General features: G+C 43.7%; 3 protein-coding genes across 3 annotated transcripts; all 3 read left to right on the forward strand.

Annotated features, from left to right (window-relative positions):
* The first annotated feature begins 274 nt into the window (after positions 1–274).
* cmklr2 (chemerin chemokine-like receptor 2) lies at positions 275–3,576 on the forward strand. The gene is made up of 3 exons (XM_068735324.1): positions 275–584; positions 1,467–1,591; positions 1,697–3,576. Exon 3 carries the CDS (start codon positions 1,733–1,735, stop codon positions 2,810–2,812), a length of 1,080 nt encoding a protein of 359 aa, XP_068591425.1. The 5' UTR covers positions 275–584; positions 1,467–1,591; positions 1,697–1,732; the 3' UTR covers positions 2,813–3,576.
* Positions 3,577–4,141: 565 nt separating this feature from the next.
* On the forward strand, positions 4,142–10,074 carry LOC137868177 (NADH-ubiquinone oxidoreductase 75 kDa subunit, mitochondrial-like). The gene is made up of 19 exons (XM_068704773.1): positions 4,142–4,234; positions 4,902–4,981; positions 5,355–5,449; positions 5,551–5,658; positions 5,772–5,848; positions 6,097–6,178; positions 6,296–6,426; positions 6,517–6,702; positions 6,780–6,914; positions 7,006–7,120; positions 7,219–7,364; positions 7,458–7,586; positions 8,033–8,162; positions 8,248–8,408; positions 8,505–8,659; positions 8,902–9,077; positions 9,168–9,302; positions 9,459–9,531; positions 9,637–10,074. The coding sequence occupies exons 2-19, from the start codon at positions 4,903–4,905 to the stop codon at positions 9,726–9,728; spliced, it is 2,205 nt and encodes a 734-aa protein (XP_068560874.1). The 5' UTR covers positions 4,142–4,234; position 4,902; the 3' UTR covers positions 9,729–10,074.
* An 87-nt stretch (positions 10,075–10,161) lies between these two features.
* Positions 10,162–17,581, forward strand: ino80da (INO80 complex subunit Da). Its single transcript, XM_068704772.1, has 10 exons — positions 10,162–10,853; positions 12,497–12,743; positions 12,932–13,743; positions 13,868–13,967; positions 14,054–14,278; positions 14,488–14,597; positions 14,732–14,865; positions 15,166–15,392; positions 15,521–15,678; positions 15,771–17,581. Exons 2-10 carry the CDS (start codon positions 12,526–12,528, stop codon positions 16,781–16,783), a joined length of 2,997 nt encoding a protein of 998 aa, XP_068560873.1. The 5' UTR covers positions 10,162–10,853; positions 12,497–12,525; the 3' UTR covers positions 16,784–17,581.
* The last annotated feature ends 399 nt before the right edge of the window (positions 17,582–17,980 follow it).

Raw genomic sequence — 17,980 nt, forward strand, 5'->3', positions numbered from 1 at the left:
TATCGATTTGGATAATTTCTTTTTTTTCTTTTCAACCTTTCACAAGTCCCCAAACGTTATGGAGAATGCAGTAATACATCACTGCAATCGACTATGCTGTAGCTGTCATGCTACAACACAGTAATAATAATGTTAAAACGTTGATTTGTGCATTTTAGGAGAGAATCTGCAGCATTCAAAACTTCTCCGTTTATTCACTGAGGGGGGAGAGGGGCGCTCCGGGTTTACACACCACAGGCTGCGTGGTTTACACTGCTGTTATGAAAAGCAGCCGCAGCTCGTTTAAGTGAATGAGAGCATTCTTCTGTGCCGATGACCAATAACTTTTCTTCATTCGGCGGTCCAAGTTTGACGCGTCAACGAGGCGCGCCCACTGCACGTCTCCTCCCAACAGAGATGAGTTTGGATGGACTAACGGAAAGACTGCACATGCCGCAGAAAGAGTTTTGAAGCCGAGTGGGGAAGTTACACTGACGAGGCCCGGTAAAACGGAGCTAAAGGGCTAAACGTTAGCAGTCACGTTCAGCCGGGAGCTCTCGGTGTTTTGGTCCAAATACTAATAAAAGGGAGCGCTGCACTTTTAGGTAAGCGATGCGCTGTCTTTTTAAAATGTTTATCCCGCTAGAATGCCAATAGTGTGTATGTGGCACTTTTACTATGAGGTGTTTCCCACTCAACATTCTATTAAGTACGTAAACAATGTGTTTGCATCGTTTCCTGAGATTTGTATGTACATAAAGGAGCCCTTGTTCCTATGAGACAGGTTCTACTTCTTTGATTGCACTGATTCTGCTTTCAGCGTTCGGTGTTTCTCTATTGTTTATTGTTATATTAATACTTTTAAAAGGACACATTCTACGTATCATTATTTTGTTGAGTGATTGCACTGATTTGGCCTTAGCCTACAGTTTATCTTTGGTCTGTTGGTTTTTTTTTCAACACATTTTTTTATGGCAAAGTCCGATTATTCATTATTTATTTCATTTTTCTCTTTGAAACTGAGATTTAATTTTTTGTTCTGTTTACTTACACTTTGGTTTTACAAAGTTTATCAACAGGATATATATGAATAGATTTGCATTGAATACTGGAAAAATCCTGATAAAAACACAAGTTAAACAACATTCACCTCAGTCACCAAAGACATTTTAAATTTGGTGGTAATCTGGTTTGAGTAAAACTTGTAGTGACCATGGGCCCCATTATAGCCTTGATGAAGATACAAATATTAGTGATATGGGAAAACAAATCTATCATTTCACCCAGTCGCTGGTTGCAATGGTAATAACGTTGGGAAAGATTAACAATTAAATTAAAAGTGTGGATTGCGTAACAATACAGCATTTGCCAGTTTTTCCATATTTGGTTATACAACCAACACTATGAATCATGCTATTCTGCCTCATCTGTTGGGCATCTCACTCTCCACACTGCTGATCCAAACGAATGTTGACACTTTGTTCCAGGGTTACTCAGAACACACCCAGTCCTAACTTCAACACAAGAACTGGATGATCAGAAAGAGGGACAGGACAGACGACTGGATCCTTCTGGAGAACAGCAGCGTAATCACAGTGTGTGTGTGTGTGAGGTGAGACAACGTGTCGTAGATTATAACGGATGGGAATGTTTTGAATTACTGTGTTTAAGGATCATCTTAAAAGAATGCATCTCATCATGAGCTTTTCCTTCCCAGAGATAGCTTCCCCACAGAGGTTAAAGCTCTGCAACAATGGATGACTCCGGCGAGGACTATGGGAACTACACCTATGATTACTACCTGGAGTACGGAGACCTAGAGGAACTTAAAGTAGACCACAGGCAGAGGGAAACTATGCACATAATCTCAGTGGTTATTTACATTATTTCCTTTGTGCTTGGTCTGATTGGAAACGGAACTGTTATTTGGGTGATAGCATTGAAGAGCAAAAAGACAGTCAACAATGTTTGGTTGCTCAATCTAGCCTTGGCAGACTTTGTGTTTGTGCTTTTTCTCCCCTTCTACATTGATTACATACTGCGGGACTTCCACTGGGACTTTGGTGTGGTCATGTGTAAGCTTAACTCATTTGTGTCTGTGATGAACATGTATGCCAGTGTTCTCTTTCTCACAGTGCTCAGTATAGACAGATATGTTTCTCTGGTCCACCTCAGCTGGTCTCAGAAGTATCGCACTATGGAGAGGGCCTGGGTTGTATGTGGTTGCATATGGATGCTGGCTGCTGCCATGAGCTGCCCTGCGCTGATTTTTCGTGACACCATGCGCCTACACGACAAGGTGGTGTGCTTTAACAACTTCCACACTCAGGATGGACACACAGCGGCGATGAGACACATTATGATAGTGGTCATTCGTACCACTGTTGGCTTCTTGTTGCCTTTTACTGCCATATGTGTGACGGGTATACTTCTGACAATCAAAGTGAATCAATCTGGCGGCTTGGTTCGGCTGCCCAGCTTCTCCAGAACAGTCTCTGCAGTAATTCTGGCCTTCTTTTTATGCTGGGCACCTTTTCATACTTTTAGCTTGATGGAGTTATCCATACATTCCTCATTATACCTACACAACATACTGAAATCTGGCTTTCCTCTTGCCACCAGTTTAGGCTTTTTTAACAGCTGCATTAACCCCCTCCTGTATATGCTCCTGGGCAAAAAGGTGCGTCATATCCTGAAGCGTGCATGCCTGGACATTACTAAGAGTTCACTGAGAGAGCTCAGCCAGTCAATCTCTGCCACCGAGATGGAGTCTGTGCCAGGAGTTCACCAGGACAGTGTCCCAGAGGAGCCTGTGGAGTCATCAACTGTATGATTACAACCATCCTCAGACTGTAGTTGTTGTCCATGAAAAACATGAAAGTAAGACTGGGTACTTTACTGTAAATGTGGAGGATTATCATTGCTGTTTTTATTCCAGCTGTAGTGGCAAGATTTTCCTATTTTGTTTCATTTGGACAGAGTTGTGCATAATTACTCTGAAAGGAAAAGCTGAGCAGAACTGTGCATAATGTGCACATGGAGTTAATATCTTTCCCTTTAGTTTTCATTTGCACAACTCCAGTGATTTGTAATGAAAGAGGTGAGAAAAAAATTAAATAATCTGCAAGTATATTGATAATTAATTGATGGTTTATATATATATATAAATATATATATATATATATCAGAATATATTAAATATATAAAATTCTGATATTTTTTACTATTTTATGTGATTTTATAGACTAAGTAAAACAAAAAGATGTATCCATATGAAATATAATAATGATAATAATAAGCATTAGTTGCAGTGTTATATCAAATACAAATAACGCATTTAGCCTACTGAATTTGTTATTGTTATTGTAGTCTACTCTTGAGGAACGACATCTTTTGGTTAGAGATGAGATATGTTGCATAAATCTATTGGTAGTCAACATTACTATGTTTTTGTACAGTTGTATATGGCTGGTAGTCACCTATTAATGTATTGTAAGCTGATTTTTAAACAAATTGAGAGTTGTGTAAATGTTGTATTCTAATATATTTCAAGTAAATAGCATATTTCTTAATAAAATGATTCTTCTGAACACCTACTGTTCTTTGTCCGTTGAGTACTTTCTTTATATTGTTTGACTTGATGTGAGAAGAGTCTGTCATTAGAAAAGCAGGATATGATGTTTTATGTACACAGTTTACATTTCAAGCATCCACAAGCCTAAATCAAGATGTGCATTTCCTGAGGTTCTGTGTACCAGACATTTCCTGTTATTTCTTTCTGGTGAACTCTGACTTGTAAGGATGACATGACTGTTGGTTTAAGAGAAAATAGTTTACCATCCTGTCTGTGACTGGAAGATTGAATCCCTGGAATAACTGTAAAAATCAGGGAAAAGTAGCAAACATTTAGACTTCTTCAACAACTACAATCAGCATCACTTCACTGCATCAACTCAAGTGTGCCTGCGACCCCTCCATCTTTTCAATTAAGTGCTCTTTAAAGTGGCTCATTAAAGGATGAAAAACGAATTAAGTACTAGATTAAGTCTGTGCATGTGAGAGAAAAATCCTGCTGTAGCTGCTATTTTACCACAGACTACATTAGTCAGTAATTACAGGAAAAGTAGAGAAAAAGTGGCCTTGGATTATTACAGCCGATACAGGAGTACTTAATCCGTGACGCAGCAGAATAACAAAACAGTGCGCCATCTGCGTCGCAGGCAGTCTCCTGAGACTAACCCCAAACACTGGCAAGGTAAGCAACACATCACCGTAGTGTTAAGGAAATAGTATTAACGTTAAGTATCTCGTCAATATTTAGTCTGCTGAACGAACGTTAGAAACGGCTCCTTATATATTAGAATAAACGGACTAGTCTTCTGGAAATAGGTTGACCTCACGTGTTAGGTTATCTTCTTCGAGGCAAAGTGTGTAAAGATTTGTGAGTTTGGAGTCAACGTTACAAACACGTTGAATTGCTGCTTCTCGCGGTGGCAGTTGATACTATGTATCATTGGCGTAACGTTATAATATGACTATGTCGCGAGCTAACACTCAGCTAGCATATAATCTTTGCTTGGTAGTTACATCATTTGGCAAGTTTAACGTTTGCTACATTTGGCGTAGTTTAACAGTTTTAACATGTCTTTTAAAGGGCACCATGAATAGCAGGCTATAACTTAGACGTGTTCTTTTTTTCTTTTTTTTTTAAATACGTCGCAGTCTAAATTCGCTGCTCTAAATGACTAACGTTTGCTAGTGTTTCTGCTAGTGTGTTGCTTGCTCGTTGCATACATGCTTTACGGTTCTTCGGGGTTTATATGACGCAGCAGCTTTGAACATCTTAAAGTCTTGTCGATACTTGACACATGTGTTAACCAGAAGAAGTAGAATCTTTACACGTGATGTTGACTCTCTTGCAGCATGTTGCGTTTGCCTGTTCTGAGCCGGAGTCTTTTCCCAGCTGCTGTTATTAAAGGAAGTACGGCTGCAACGAACAATAGTAAGACAAATGTCACTTTATCACCTGATTAACGGATCATATGTGTGTCCTGTGTATCAGCAGGACACCCATGCTGTATGTTGTTTGTTGTGTGCAAGCACCACAACCCTCGTCACTGGTCTCCACTGATGGATTATAGGCAGGATTACAGATTTACCAGATACCACATCTGGTGCCAGGCTGTTGCTGGCTCAATGTAGCCAATAATACTCAGTGGCAATCATGTGTTAATACTTTGTAATACCAGGGATTCATTATAATATGATGTGATATAGATGGTGATAAATTATGCAGCTGTTTTAAAAAAAACAGTTCTTGGATGAAAAGAAAAGGGAAGATTTGTATAAAAAAATGTTTTTCTGTGTGCTTGAAGCTCGCTCTGCAGCAACAGCAGCCGCTAGTAACCTTCTGGAGGTGTTCGTGGATGGGAACCCTATCCTGGTGGAGCCAGGAAGCACCGTGTTGCAGGTAACATGTTAAATCCACACATACAGTCACATAAAATAGATAGATTGTTGACATATTGAGTCACAATATCAGATTTTACACTGACTCAAATCTTGTCACAGGCATGTGAGAAGGTAGGAATGCAGATTCCTCGCTTCTGCTACCATGAGCGCTTGTCGGTTGCAGGAAACTGTCGCATGTGTCTGGTGGAGATAGAGAAAGTTCCTAAGGTAAACTTCAGGTCGTGTGTGTTTTTGTTTCTATTTTTGCTAGCCAGCATGCTGCACTTATTTGCCTTGTATTACTTGGAATAATCAGTAATCATTTTTCATTCGTCTTGAAGCCGGTGGCAGCTTGTGCAATGCCGGTCATGAAGGGCTGGAACATTTTAACCAACTCTGACAAAACAAGAAAGGCAAGGTAGGATCGAACTCACAAGTAAGATATTGTCTGTGGTTCTCTGATAACATTACATAGTTGTGTTTGGTTAGAGTTAATATCGCTCTGTAATTATTCCAAGTGGTCTGTGGGCAATTTTCAACTGAGGTGCTATGATAACCCACATTTCTCCCAAGCAAAAAAACAACAAAAAAAACACAACAAAGTTAATATTTCTTTGTATGAAAGTAACCTGAAATAGTTCAAAACTCTTGTTTAATTTTATACAGAGAGGGTGTGATGGAGTTCCTACTGGCTAACCACCCATTAGACTGTCCAATCTGTGATCAGGGGGGAGAATGTGATCTACAGGTAAAAATAAATCACCATCAGTGAACACTTGAGTGTGTGCATAACCAAAACTGCATTATTTTATTTATAATTGAATACAAGATTGACTAATGCGACTGAATACTATTTTGTTTGAAGGACCAGTCCATGCAGTTTGGCAGTGACAGGAGCCGCTTCACAGAGGGCAAGAGAGCCGTGGAAGACAAAAACATTGGTCCCCTTATCAAAACCATTATGACTCGCTGCATCCAGTGCACTCGCTGTGTGCGGTGCGTCACACAATCAATCGATATCTAGAGTAAGTTGAGACGCTGATTAAATTAAGTATATGAAAATAAGTCATTTTTTTGCTCCTACAGCTTTGCCAGTGAGATTGCAGGTGTGGAGGACCTGGGCACCACTGGCAGAGGCAATGACCTGCAGATCGGGACCTACGTGGAGAAGATGTTCATGTCGGAGTTATCTGGGAACATTATCGATATCTGCCCAGTGGGGGCCCTCACCTCAAAACCATATGCATTCACTGCTCGCCCTTGGGAGACCAGGTTTTTTGGATTGTGCTCTACCTTTTTGAGTCACTTTTTAGTTTTTACTATAATGTATTATCTTTGGTTTTCTGCAGGAAGACGGAATCCATTGATGTCCTGGATGCTGTGGGTAGTAACATTGTGGTGACCACTCGCGGGGGCGAGGTGATGAGAATCCTGCCTCGTCTTAATGAGGATGTTAATGAGGAGTGGATCTCAGACAAAACTAGGTACTTTTCTAACGACACAAAGTTTACTTTAAGGCATTATGTATGATGTTTGTGTCATTGCTGAGCTCTGCCTTGCTTCCCGCCCTGACAGGTTTGCATATGATGGACTCAAAAGGCAGCGGCTTACTCAGCCGATGGTGAAAAACGAGTGTGGGCAGTTCGTTCCCACAACCTGGGAAGATGTGCTGACTCGAGTGGCTGGAGCAGTATGTCTTTTATGATGAATGACCTAACAGTGGAGAATAATTTGCAACTTGTTGTTTCAACTTAGGCTTGTCCTAAGTAACATCTGTTTCTTTGACAGTTGCAAGGAGTTGAAGGAAATTCTGTTGCTGCTGTTGTCGGAGGCTTGGTGGATGCAGAGGCTCTCATTTCCCTGAAAGATTTGCTGAACCGTTTGAATAGTGACAACCTGTGCACTGAGGAGGTGTTCCCAATGGCTGGAGCTGGGTAAGGCCACAGAAAGAGTGAAACTGAAGATGGGACACAGCCAGTTAGACTTGCCCAGAAGTTAAGTTTCCGATTGTACCGTGGCTTCTTTAGATCCGACCTGCGTTCAAGCTATCTTTTAAACACTGGAATTGCTGGCATTGAAGAAGCCGACCTGATGCTTCTGGTTGGCACAAACCCACGCTATGAGGCTCCTCTCGTCAACGCACGAATCAGAAAAAGGTATTTGTGGTTGTTGGAACAGTGTCAGACTAGTAAATCTGAGTTATGGTCAACAAAAATATGCATCCTTTAATACAGTGGTTCTCAACTGGTCTGGCTGCGGGACCCACCATCACCCCTTAATGACAAGTCGCGACCCAAATTTTCAAATGTATTTAATGAAAAGATGGTGCAGTTTGAACCTGAGCTGAAAATGTCCTCTGCAGTCGTAGTAGTAGGGAGCTCTCTTGTGCAGAGATATTGACTGTCAGTGTAGTCGGTGTCATACTTGTATACTGTTAAGGAGTGTGAATAACTCCGCTGCATAAAAAATCCCCTTCAAAATAAAAGCACAAGATATTTTTTTTTTTCTCAGGCAAAGGTCCGCGACCCACTGAAAACGGGTCGTCACGGACCCACCAGTTAAGAATCACTGCTTTAATATGCTCTTGGTGTCTCTGATTCAGCTGGCTTCACAATGAGTTGCAAGTGGCTCTTTTGGGAAAGGAAGTGGACCTAAGTTACACATACGACCATCTTGGGGAGTCTGCCAAGGTTCTTCAGGAAATTGCATCAGGAACTCACCCATTCTCCCAGGTAACACTCTCAGTAATGTAATGATTGTTATCAGTCAACTTGAAAGTCTCTTCATAGCCTCTGTGTCTTTTGTCTTCTCTTGCAGGTCTTGGCTAAAGCTAAGCATCCTGTTGTTGTGGTTGGAAGCAGCTGTTTGCAGACAGAGGACGGGGCCGCTATAATGGCTGCTGTGTCAACCATTGCTCAGAACGCCCGCATCAGCAGTGGCGCTGAGGAAACCTGGAAGGTTCTCAATGTGCTTCACAGGTCTTGTAAAATTAGAGGGAAAGCTTTTGGGTACAGGGAGTGTTCAAGAGGGATATTTACTGTAATATGTGTGCTGTTTTTTTCCTGTGTCTTCAGGGTTGCCAGTCAAGTGGCTGCACTTGATCTTGGATACAAACCAGGTGTGGAGGCGATCAGAAAGAACCCACCCAAAGTTCTGTTCCTACTAGGAGCTGATGCCGGCTGCATTACTCGCCAGGACCTCCCGAAGGACAGCTTCATAATATATCAAGGTCCGCTGTCTTACTGCACAGCAGCAGAAGCTTTCATTTACATTCATTTATGTATGGCATCTGGTACACCTTGCATTAAATTGCATTGTGGGTGATCTGATTGCAAATGCACACTGCTTGACCACATGTAAATGCACCCTAAACAATGGTGTTTATCCCTCCAGTAGACACTAACAGAATCCGTCAAGGAGCATCAAACTTTTTCTTGCTTAATTTAAATGTTCTGTACCATAACTGCCCAGGTCACCATGGGGATGTTGGGGCACCAATGTCTGACGTCATACTTCCTGGAGCTGCGTATACTGAGAAATGTAGCACCTATGTGAACACTGAAGGCCGTGCCCAGCAGACCAAAGTGGCTGTGACTCCCCCGGGCATGGCAAGGGAGGACTGGAGGATCATCAGAGCCATATCTGAGGTGAACTACCAAAAAAGATAAAAAATCAAGTTATATTAAATAATAAGAAGTAAGACTAAATGCTGTGTATTTTCTCTGTCCCTCTACAAGCTTGCTGGAGTGACTCTGCCTTATGAAACCCTCGATGAAGTGCGTGCTAGAATGGCAGAGGTTTCCCCAAATCTGGTGCGATATGATGATGTGGAGGAGGCCAACTACTTTAAGCAGGCTAATGAACTGTCAAAGGTCAGCTGTTATCTTCCTCCAGCATGTGTTTAGCGAATTACAGAGGAGGCACTAACAAAGCTTTATTTAAATGTCTGCTTATTCAGTTTTTCCTTATCTTAGTTTGCTTCACACTGTTCTTCATAATGATGGCGATATCTGGCTTATCTCTCTCAGGCAGTGAACCAGGCTGTCCTTACTGGACCCTTAGTCCCTCCACAGCTTACTGTGAAGGACTTCTATATGACAGGTGGGTCACTAGTACTCTAGTGCCTTCACCGCCTTCATTTAAATATATTCATGTTTACTAATAGCAATACGAATACTAAAAATGTAATTTGTCATTTGCCCACAGATCCGATAAGCAGAGCCTCCCAGACGATGGCCAAGTGTGTGAAAGCTGTCAGGGAGGGAGCACAAGCTGTGGACGAGCCATCCATATGCTAAAGAGCGATGCTTAGCCATCCAATCATTGAAAAAAAAAAAAAATATATATATATATACGCACAACTCAGCTATTTGCACATGTCTAGAATTGTTTATATTTGCACTGTTTTATTATAGTACTTGCCTCATGTCTATGCAAATTATGGAAGCATGTGCTTTGTGCAGAGTGGATATGTAAGCTTATTTTACCAAATCTCCAAAGACGCCTATCAGTTTGTTTTCATCTCTTATGACTTTTTAGTAGGTGTAACCAAAGGTTTAAAATCCTTATTCAAAAGTAAATATAATATATTGTCTTATTGTAAAATTTCTAGCATTAAAAGTGTTACGATTATATTTTCATAAAGGTATATGGAGTATATAGTATTACAACAATGTCTATTTGTGTATGAACCAGTTTTCTATAGAAAGCGTAATGAACCCAACTATTTAAGTGTGTGTTCCTATTAAAAAATGTTAAAAGTAAAAAAAAAAAAATATGTACTGGTGCCATGGACGGTGCTGTCTTGTTTTTATGCGATATCAATACAACGTAGCTCCTGTATCTGTCAGACACGTGGTCCATCATCAGTGAACAGCCGGCAGGAATAGTGGCAGCAGGGCTGGCAACTGATCTATGTGGAGGAGGATAGCCGTGGTCCAGGTGGATTTCCACTGCAACACTTTGCAGAACCTCTCAAGTCAATATAGATCAACCAAATTGTTTAAAATGTGAAAAACTCAAACGGCACTGCCATTCTCCGAAACTGTCATTTCTGTCTTAAAGAGATCAACATGACACTTCAACACTGTAGGGGTTTTTAACAAAGTTGAATTTCCAATATGGTAGGAGAGGTTGTTGTTGTTGAGCGGATTGTTGTCATGTCCTCGCAGTGCCTGTAGTGGTGCTGTGAGGAGTCTGCTGTAGATCCAACAAAAATCCTCAGCAGCCTGCCTACTGCTTGTAATTTGCTCTGGATAGCCTATATTTAAATGCATCCGTATTTCAAGATATACCAAGCTCGATGAAGATCACTGTTATTATCCTATCTCGACTATCGATGCAGAAATAGCCTAGCTGAATCTAATAGACTTTTCGGCCGTCTGTCTGGAGCGAATACCTTACACAGCCCATACCAATTCAAGGTAAGCGAAATAATTTACAGCCTCGGTCTCGATTTCTGAGTGTACCGTTTTGCACTGCTTTCAAACGGTCGAGCGGTCAACTAGAGGCCGCTGTGCTATCGAAGCTAATAGGCCTATTAATGACTCATTTATTTTATAACTTGTGATCTGACTAAATGACTCGGCGCCTTAAGTAGATATGAGAAGTGATGCAATGTTGACAGTTTCAAGTCTTATAGTCTGCTAACGTGACACTATGCAATGATGGTGGCAATAATTCATATCGATTATTACGGAGGCCTTCAGGGACAGGCCTTAAGCCTCGTATGTAGCCCCTTTGTTTGGAAGAATTTGGCTATAAATGTGCCATGTTTATATACACAAAATCCCACGTTTGGGGCCAGTTATGTCATGTAATACATGATTACGCTAGTATTTTTCTTTATGAAGCTAAACTGAGAATAGACATTTTATAGTGTTGCCATTTGCTGATGTTTCCGTTTCCTGGTTAGCTACCGCCTACTAATTTGTGTTTTTAGCTTTGATAGCTTGTGAGCTAACTATCAAATTCAAATTTTCGTGTCTGTTTTATGTTGATGGAATGTATTTCTGCCTGAAGATAGATCAAGTTATGTCTTGTGGATCTATGTTACACTTAACAGTTAGATCCGCTTACAATTTAATAGTGTAAAGTTTCACATCTGTCCATCGGCTTCAAGCTAATGTTGGCAAGCTAGCTCCCCGGGCTCCAATGATAACCAGCTAACGTTAGTCACCGTTTGCTGCCTGTCCGGTTCTCCGTATCTAAAGTTGTGAACGTGAGCCCAGCCTGATATAAATGGCATTCAGCCAACCCGTCCTTGTATGTCCAACATTGATCACAGCTGTCAGAAACTTAGCGTTCTTAGAACAAACCTGAAAACACACAATTCAAGTAAAATGTAGCAGCTAAGCTACTACTGAAGCGGGGCAGTTAACGCTACAATAATCGTTAGTTACAGTGTACTGTAATATACCCGTAGCAGCCTGTGTGCATGCTTGTTTGTTATGAAGCGCTACATTCTTGTTGAATCTGAAAAGGCGACTTTTTGATTGAATTGTTGCAGAGTTCAGATAGTTATTAAATGATGCATACAGAAGAGCAGGTGACAGGTTTCTAGCGTTTAACTTTGTCAAGCAGGCTGCTGCTGTCATGCAAGATGCTGTTACACCAGCATCATCTTATCTTGTAAGTGCTAGCTTGGAGGATAATTGAATGGACTGTTGGCTATAATTACCTATTCTCTGTTTATGATATTTTCACATTGAAAATGAGAAGGTATAAATGCAACCAGTATTCGGAAGCAAAGTTTGTCTAGACTAAAATGTTCTCAAATAAGTATTAGAATGTCTTTATTTCTTCACAATATACAGTCAAATAGTAGTTAAACGATCAATCAACTATGAAATCAGTTGCAATGAAATTATATTGCATAATTATGTGGGCTTCCTGAATATTTATTATCATTAAATACCAATAATATTAGGGCTAAGGGCTAGGTAAACGGTCACCTGTTTATAAAGATCACTATTTCCATGCCTCTCTATCCTGTGCATGCATGGTTGCCCTCAATATGAAGTGTTAGTGATGTAATTCTCGGTTTTCCCTGACTTTATCCAATCAGCTGATGTTGTCAAGAACAAGAGTCACGTGATGTATGAAGGCAAACACATACACTTCTCAGAGGTGGACAATAAGCCGTTGTGCTCGTACAGCCCAAAGCTCTGCAAGCAACGCAGACTAAATGGCTATGCTTTCTGTATCCGGCACGTTCTGGAGGACAAGACGGCCCCCTTCAAGCAATGTGAATACGTGGCAAAGTACAACAGCCAGCGATGTACCAACCCCATCCCCAAGTCGGAGGACCGCAGGTGTGTATTTTTCATGTGCATGTGTAGCATATTCCACTAGGGCTGCACAATTAATGGAAATTATGTCAAAATCATGTCGCAATTACAAGATCAGTCGCAATTAGATGTTTTACTCCAAATTGTTCAGTCCTATATTCCACTATGCTGCGCAGAAAACATTACACTGAGGTTGTGCTCTTGTTTTCCAGATACTGTAACAGCCACCTGCAGGTTCTGGGCTTTATCCCCAAGAAGGAACGGAAGAAGAAGCATGACGCTTTGGAGGAGATGCGCTCCCGGGCTCACCTGGAGTCAGTGGCTCTCAACATAACTGTGCCCTCTCTAGCTCTGAAAGCTCCCAATGGTCTAGATGAACTTCCGCCATCTCCTCCCTGTACACGCCTGTTACCCCTCCCCGATGAGGAACTCCTGGACCCTTTTGCCTTTTATGAGGACGACACAGATGGGGAGGAGGTGGGTACTCCTCGGAAGGGCAGCGCCATCAAGAAGAAACTACAGAGTCGGCTGGTGCTCAACCAGAAACTCTGCCATGACACGGACCTCTTCCAGCCACCTCCTGAGCACTTTACTCCCTCGCCTGCCCCCCGTGTCCACCCCTCCTCGCCTCTCAACACTCATCTCCCACGGCAGCAGTCAGGTCTTCTCCAGCCGCCCCAGCACTCCAGCGTGACTTCCTTCATCTTCCCAGGACAGCAGCAGGGTTTATTATGCAATCCACCACCACCTCAGACGGTCAACTTTCTGCCTCCAGGGATGCCCGCTAATGCAGCACCCAGTCCAGTGCAGCCTTCTGGGCCGTCACTCAGCAGGAAAATGCCTTTCACCGCTACTCACTTGCCTGTCAGTTGCAAGGACATTGGCAGTAACAATCAGCGGCACATGGTTGTCATGCGTCCCGCTGCCTTCTCACCTTCTGCCAGCTGCCTGGCCAGGTTGCAACATCTGGTGCAGCTCTGTGCCAAGACACACCAGGAACACGGAGACCTCTTTCCTCATCTAGGTGCTTAATTTAAATGCATTTACCACTCAGTTTTTCCATGCATATAAATTCATGTGGGATAGTGTAGCAATTGAGATTTGAGCCTGCTGAGATAGATGAGCTGCTCTAACAAGTTCTCTTCCAGGACTGGACTGGTCAGAAGACAGTGCTGATGATGATGATGATGAAGAGGAGGAGGCAGAGACTTTTGTTCCTTTCCAGAGCTCTTGGAGACCACAGAATGAGTCGGTATCTTAATACTTAACCCCACAGTTCTAAACTTTGACCGGTTGCTTCTCGTCATGATTGCTGTCAATTGTTTTCTGAACAGGTTGGAGGACGACAGCGGTTCATCGCGGAGAACGCGGCTGCTTAGGCTTTGTTCGTACCTCCGGGAGAAATACAAGCACATGTGCAGGCAGGAGAGGGCGAGTATCCGCCAAAAGAGATACCGGTATGCCTTCCGCAAAGCCTTGCTGCACGCTGCCAGTAACAACCCCGACTGTGCTGGCCAACTGATCCAGGAGTTACGCGGTGCCTCTCGAAGCTCCTCAAGGTAATCTCGCAAATGTCACAGTCGTTAGTTTTTGTTTATCTCCCAGTCACAAAACCCTCCTATCACCCACCTGTGTTTTTGTACCAGTGCAGCCAGCACTGTGCTGCTTTTATGATTGACATTGTTGTCATCTCCTGATTTGAAACATACAAAACATCAAAACAGTGTTGTCGCTGTTGGCTCAGCCCCGGCTCTGTTTGTTTCTACAGTGTGGCTCCAGCGAGGCAGCAGAGCACAGACACGGGGACCTGCACCGGCAGCACAAAGGGCCAGGCCTGCAACAACAGAGCTCTGCCCTTCACTCGACACTGCTTTCAGCGTATCCTTTCCACCACATCGCCGATACTACTAGCTTTGTCAGTTTCAGTTGTAAAAGGTTTGGGATTTGTGATGAAGTACTACGATCATAGGCTTTCCGCCTAGTGTGTTATTTCCTTTTATTGTCCTCTGTAGACATTCTGTTGAATCGTTCCCAGCAGCTCTTCGCTAGTTGCACAGCCAAATTTGCAGATGGTCAGCAGTGCTCCATCCCTGTGTTTGACATCACGCACCAGACACCACTCTGTGAAGAGCATGCCAAAAAAATGGTGAGTTTAATAAAAAAAATGTTTTAAGCAGTTAGATGAGAAGATTGACACCTAAGAGTGGTATTAATCTTCTCATCTAACTCTGCAAGAAATTGAATAGGCGCATTTTTAAATGTTTTATTCTACTATGTTTATCCCGTTAAGGGGGACATTTTTCTCTGCATTGGACCCATCCCTGTATGAGGGAGCAGTGGGCTGCCCATGACAGGCGCCCGGGGAGCCGCTTCTTGTTATTGCTCGTGACTGCTCCTCCTACGGGATAATGTTATGACTCAATGCTCTTTCATACATGACACACAGGATAATTTCCTGCGAGGGGACGGTAACAGACGAGTGCAGCACCACCAGCAGCAGCAACAGCGAAAGCCACGTAAAAAGACCAAACCACCGGCACTCACCAAAAAACACAAGAAGAAGAGGAGGAGAGGACCGCGGAGGCCTCAGAAACCCATCCCTCCAGCGCTGCCTCAGGGGAACCTGGGAATGCCTTCTACAAGCCTAGCGATGCCCTCACAGGCCAGCATCAGGTCTGCCACACTTGTTTCTCTCTGCTGTTTACTTTCAAATTGAGTGCACAGAGATCCAGTGTCATTCACGGGCTCTCGTGTCACGCATGTTGTATTTCTTCACTAAATTTATCTCATCTTTGTACCAGGAGCCCGTCAACTCCAGACCTGAGTACGGAGGAGCTTCCGGACGACATCACCAATGAAATGGCAGACATTCCAAATGACCTCGTGCTGAACCAGGAGGATTTCTCCGACGTGTTACCCAGACTGCCTGATGACCTGCAGGTCTTCGACTTGTTTGAAGGTTGTCATACAGCTGATTCTTTCATGTGTCTGATAGTAAAGTCCTCTCTATCTGTGATTTCATAGTGTTAACTTATGCTTATTTGTGTTTAGGTAAGAATGGAGATTTATTGCCCACCACGGAAGAGGCTGAGGAGCTGGTGCGTGCACTACAGGCAATGGGGTCCTACCCAGACTCTCTGGTGTGCCTGACCTCCATGGGAGACCTGGCCCCATCTGAAGGAGTGGACCACCGAGCCATGACCGTGTTCCCTGGTCCAGTCCAGCCAGGTAGCATGGGGGACCTGCTCAACAGTCGCATGCCGACGGAGAACTTCACCAGCCTGGAGCTGGAGGACAACTTACTGCAGTCCACCGGGAGTCACTTCCCCCCCTCGCCGCCATCTCAGCCCGCTAACCAGCCCCAGACGTCGTCTTCTTCTACAGTAGCCCCCTCCAACCCCTCCCTGCTCACTCAGACCTCCATAGCGGAGCGAACGTTTTCCCGGACGCACACATCCCACGTCCTGACCAAGTCGGATGCGGCCACTTCGTCTCCCCAAGGCAGCCACTACAGCAGTGAGCACGTGCCATCCCCGTACAGTGACCACATATCTTCTCCCCACGCCAGCTCCTTCCAGACAGACACCCCTCTACTGCTGGAAGTCCCTCTCAGCGGGGTACCGGGACCCCCACGCTCATCGTGGAACAATCTCCCCCTCCCCCTCACAGACCCCACACAGTTTGGCAATCTCATAGGATCAGAAAGTCATCTCATATCCACCTCCCTGTCGACGCCCCCGGCCACCACGCACTCTGTGACGCTGCAGCCCATGGCGGCGCTCTCGGCGATGCCCCAGAGTGGCTTGACGGGTTTAACGACTTCCCCCGCCCCCTCATCCTCCCTCCCGGCCTCCTCACACGATCTTCTGACCTCCACGCAGCCCAAGCAACAGCTCCCACAGTTCAGCGCGGCCTTTGGCCATCAACTGGCCTCCCACAGTGGCATCCCGAAAGACGTTCAGCCGAGCCACAGCTCCACAGCGCCCCCCGCTGGCTTTTCCATAGTTAGTGCCACCGCTGCAAGTGCCAACAGCGCCACGCCACCCTTCACGCAAAGCAAATGAGAGCCTGTCGGGCCTGCAGCGGCTGCGCGGCGGTCTGTGGACTCATAGTCGCTTACAAATCCAGTCGGCTGGCTCCTGATCGACCACCCCTCCTCATCTGCTACATGAGTGCAATGTGGTAATAGTGCACTATTTGATAATGAATTTGCACAACCTCAGATTTTCCTCAATATTTTCTATTTTCATTCTTTGATCCTGTAGCCAGGCGGTCTCTGGGATTTGAAGTCGGTGTGAGTCCACTAGTTTGATGCCTTGTGGTTCCGTCAGCAGCGGGGGTAACGGTCAGATTTTGTGATGAAATAAACGGGTGAAAATTCGCGGAAGGACCTTTAGCAGAGATTATCTGTGGCAGTGCTCAGAATTCATTGACGTAGAAGCCTCAATCGGTGGTTTGTTTGCTTTGCCAGTTCAAGTCCTGTCTTTTAAATGATCAACTGTACCCTGCCTTGCTCAGACAGCCATTGCATTTCTACCTGTTCATACACTGCTTCTGTCACCCTCTGGAAAAACAAAGAGTGCAGGTTGTGATATTTGTGACACCCCCCCCCCATTATGTTTCAAGCTATTTAACTGTTATCATGATATAGAATCTTACCGAGTCAGATTTCATAGTATGAATTTACCAAAATGCTTTTAAACAGCTGTTTTTATATTGTGTATACTGTTTATGTTCTCGTTTATCGGTTTGCTCAGACGTCAAAAATCTCCGACCTCACCATTGGTTGTGGGACTCTGAGTGGCTTAGTAGACACTTGAAGGTAAATATAGTTTCTTAAAGCAATAAACACATTAACATAACTCTAGCATCGTATGGTATTTTATTGGTCTCATTACATGTAGCTTCACTTGTGAGTCCAGGCTGGATCAGGAATATATTTTGGCCTCTATAACTGTTTTTACAGCAGAACTATTTCACTCAGAAGTAGAGACCAGTGATCAGGTCAGCCTGCTTCTCTCGGGTCACACTGAGTGGATTTTTTAAGGCAAATAAATGAGTTTCAGTGTTAATGGTAGGTGGCGATGATGTGTTATCCAGGGTCTTTAAGTGTCTACTCTCAAAGGTGCTCTCTGGTCCACATACAATGGTAATTAGTGACTCCAAGGAAACTCACTATAACACGTCAACGCCAGAACACCCAGAGAGGGCTAAATGGTTTAAATTGTATAAAATGGTGTGTTGAGCAGAGTCTGTTTAAC

Source organism: Cebidichthys violaceus, unplaced genomic scaffold (assembly GCF_023349555.1).
Source record: "Cebidichthys violaceus isolate CVI_PGR_0920_01 unplaced genomic scaffold, fCebVio1.0.p SCAF_11, whole genome shotgun sequence".
Taxonomy (NCBI): domain Eukaryota; kingdom Metazoa; phylum Chordata; class Actinopteri; order Perciformes; family Stichaeidae; genus Cebidichthys; species Cebidichthys violaceus.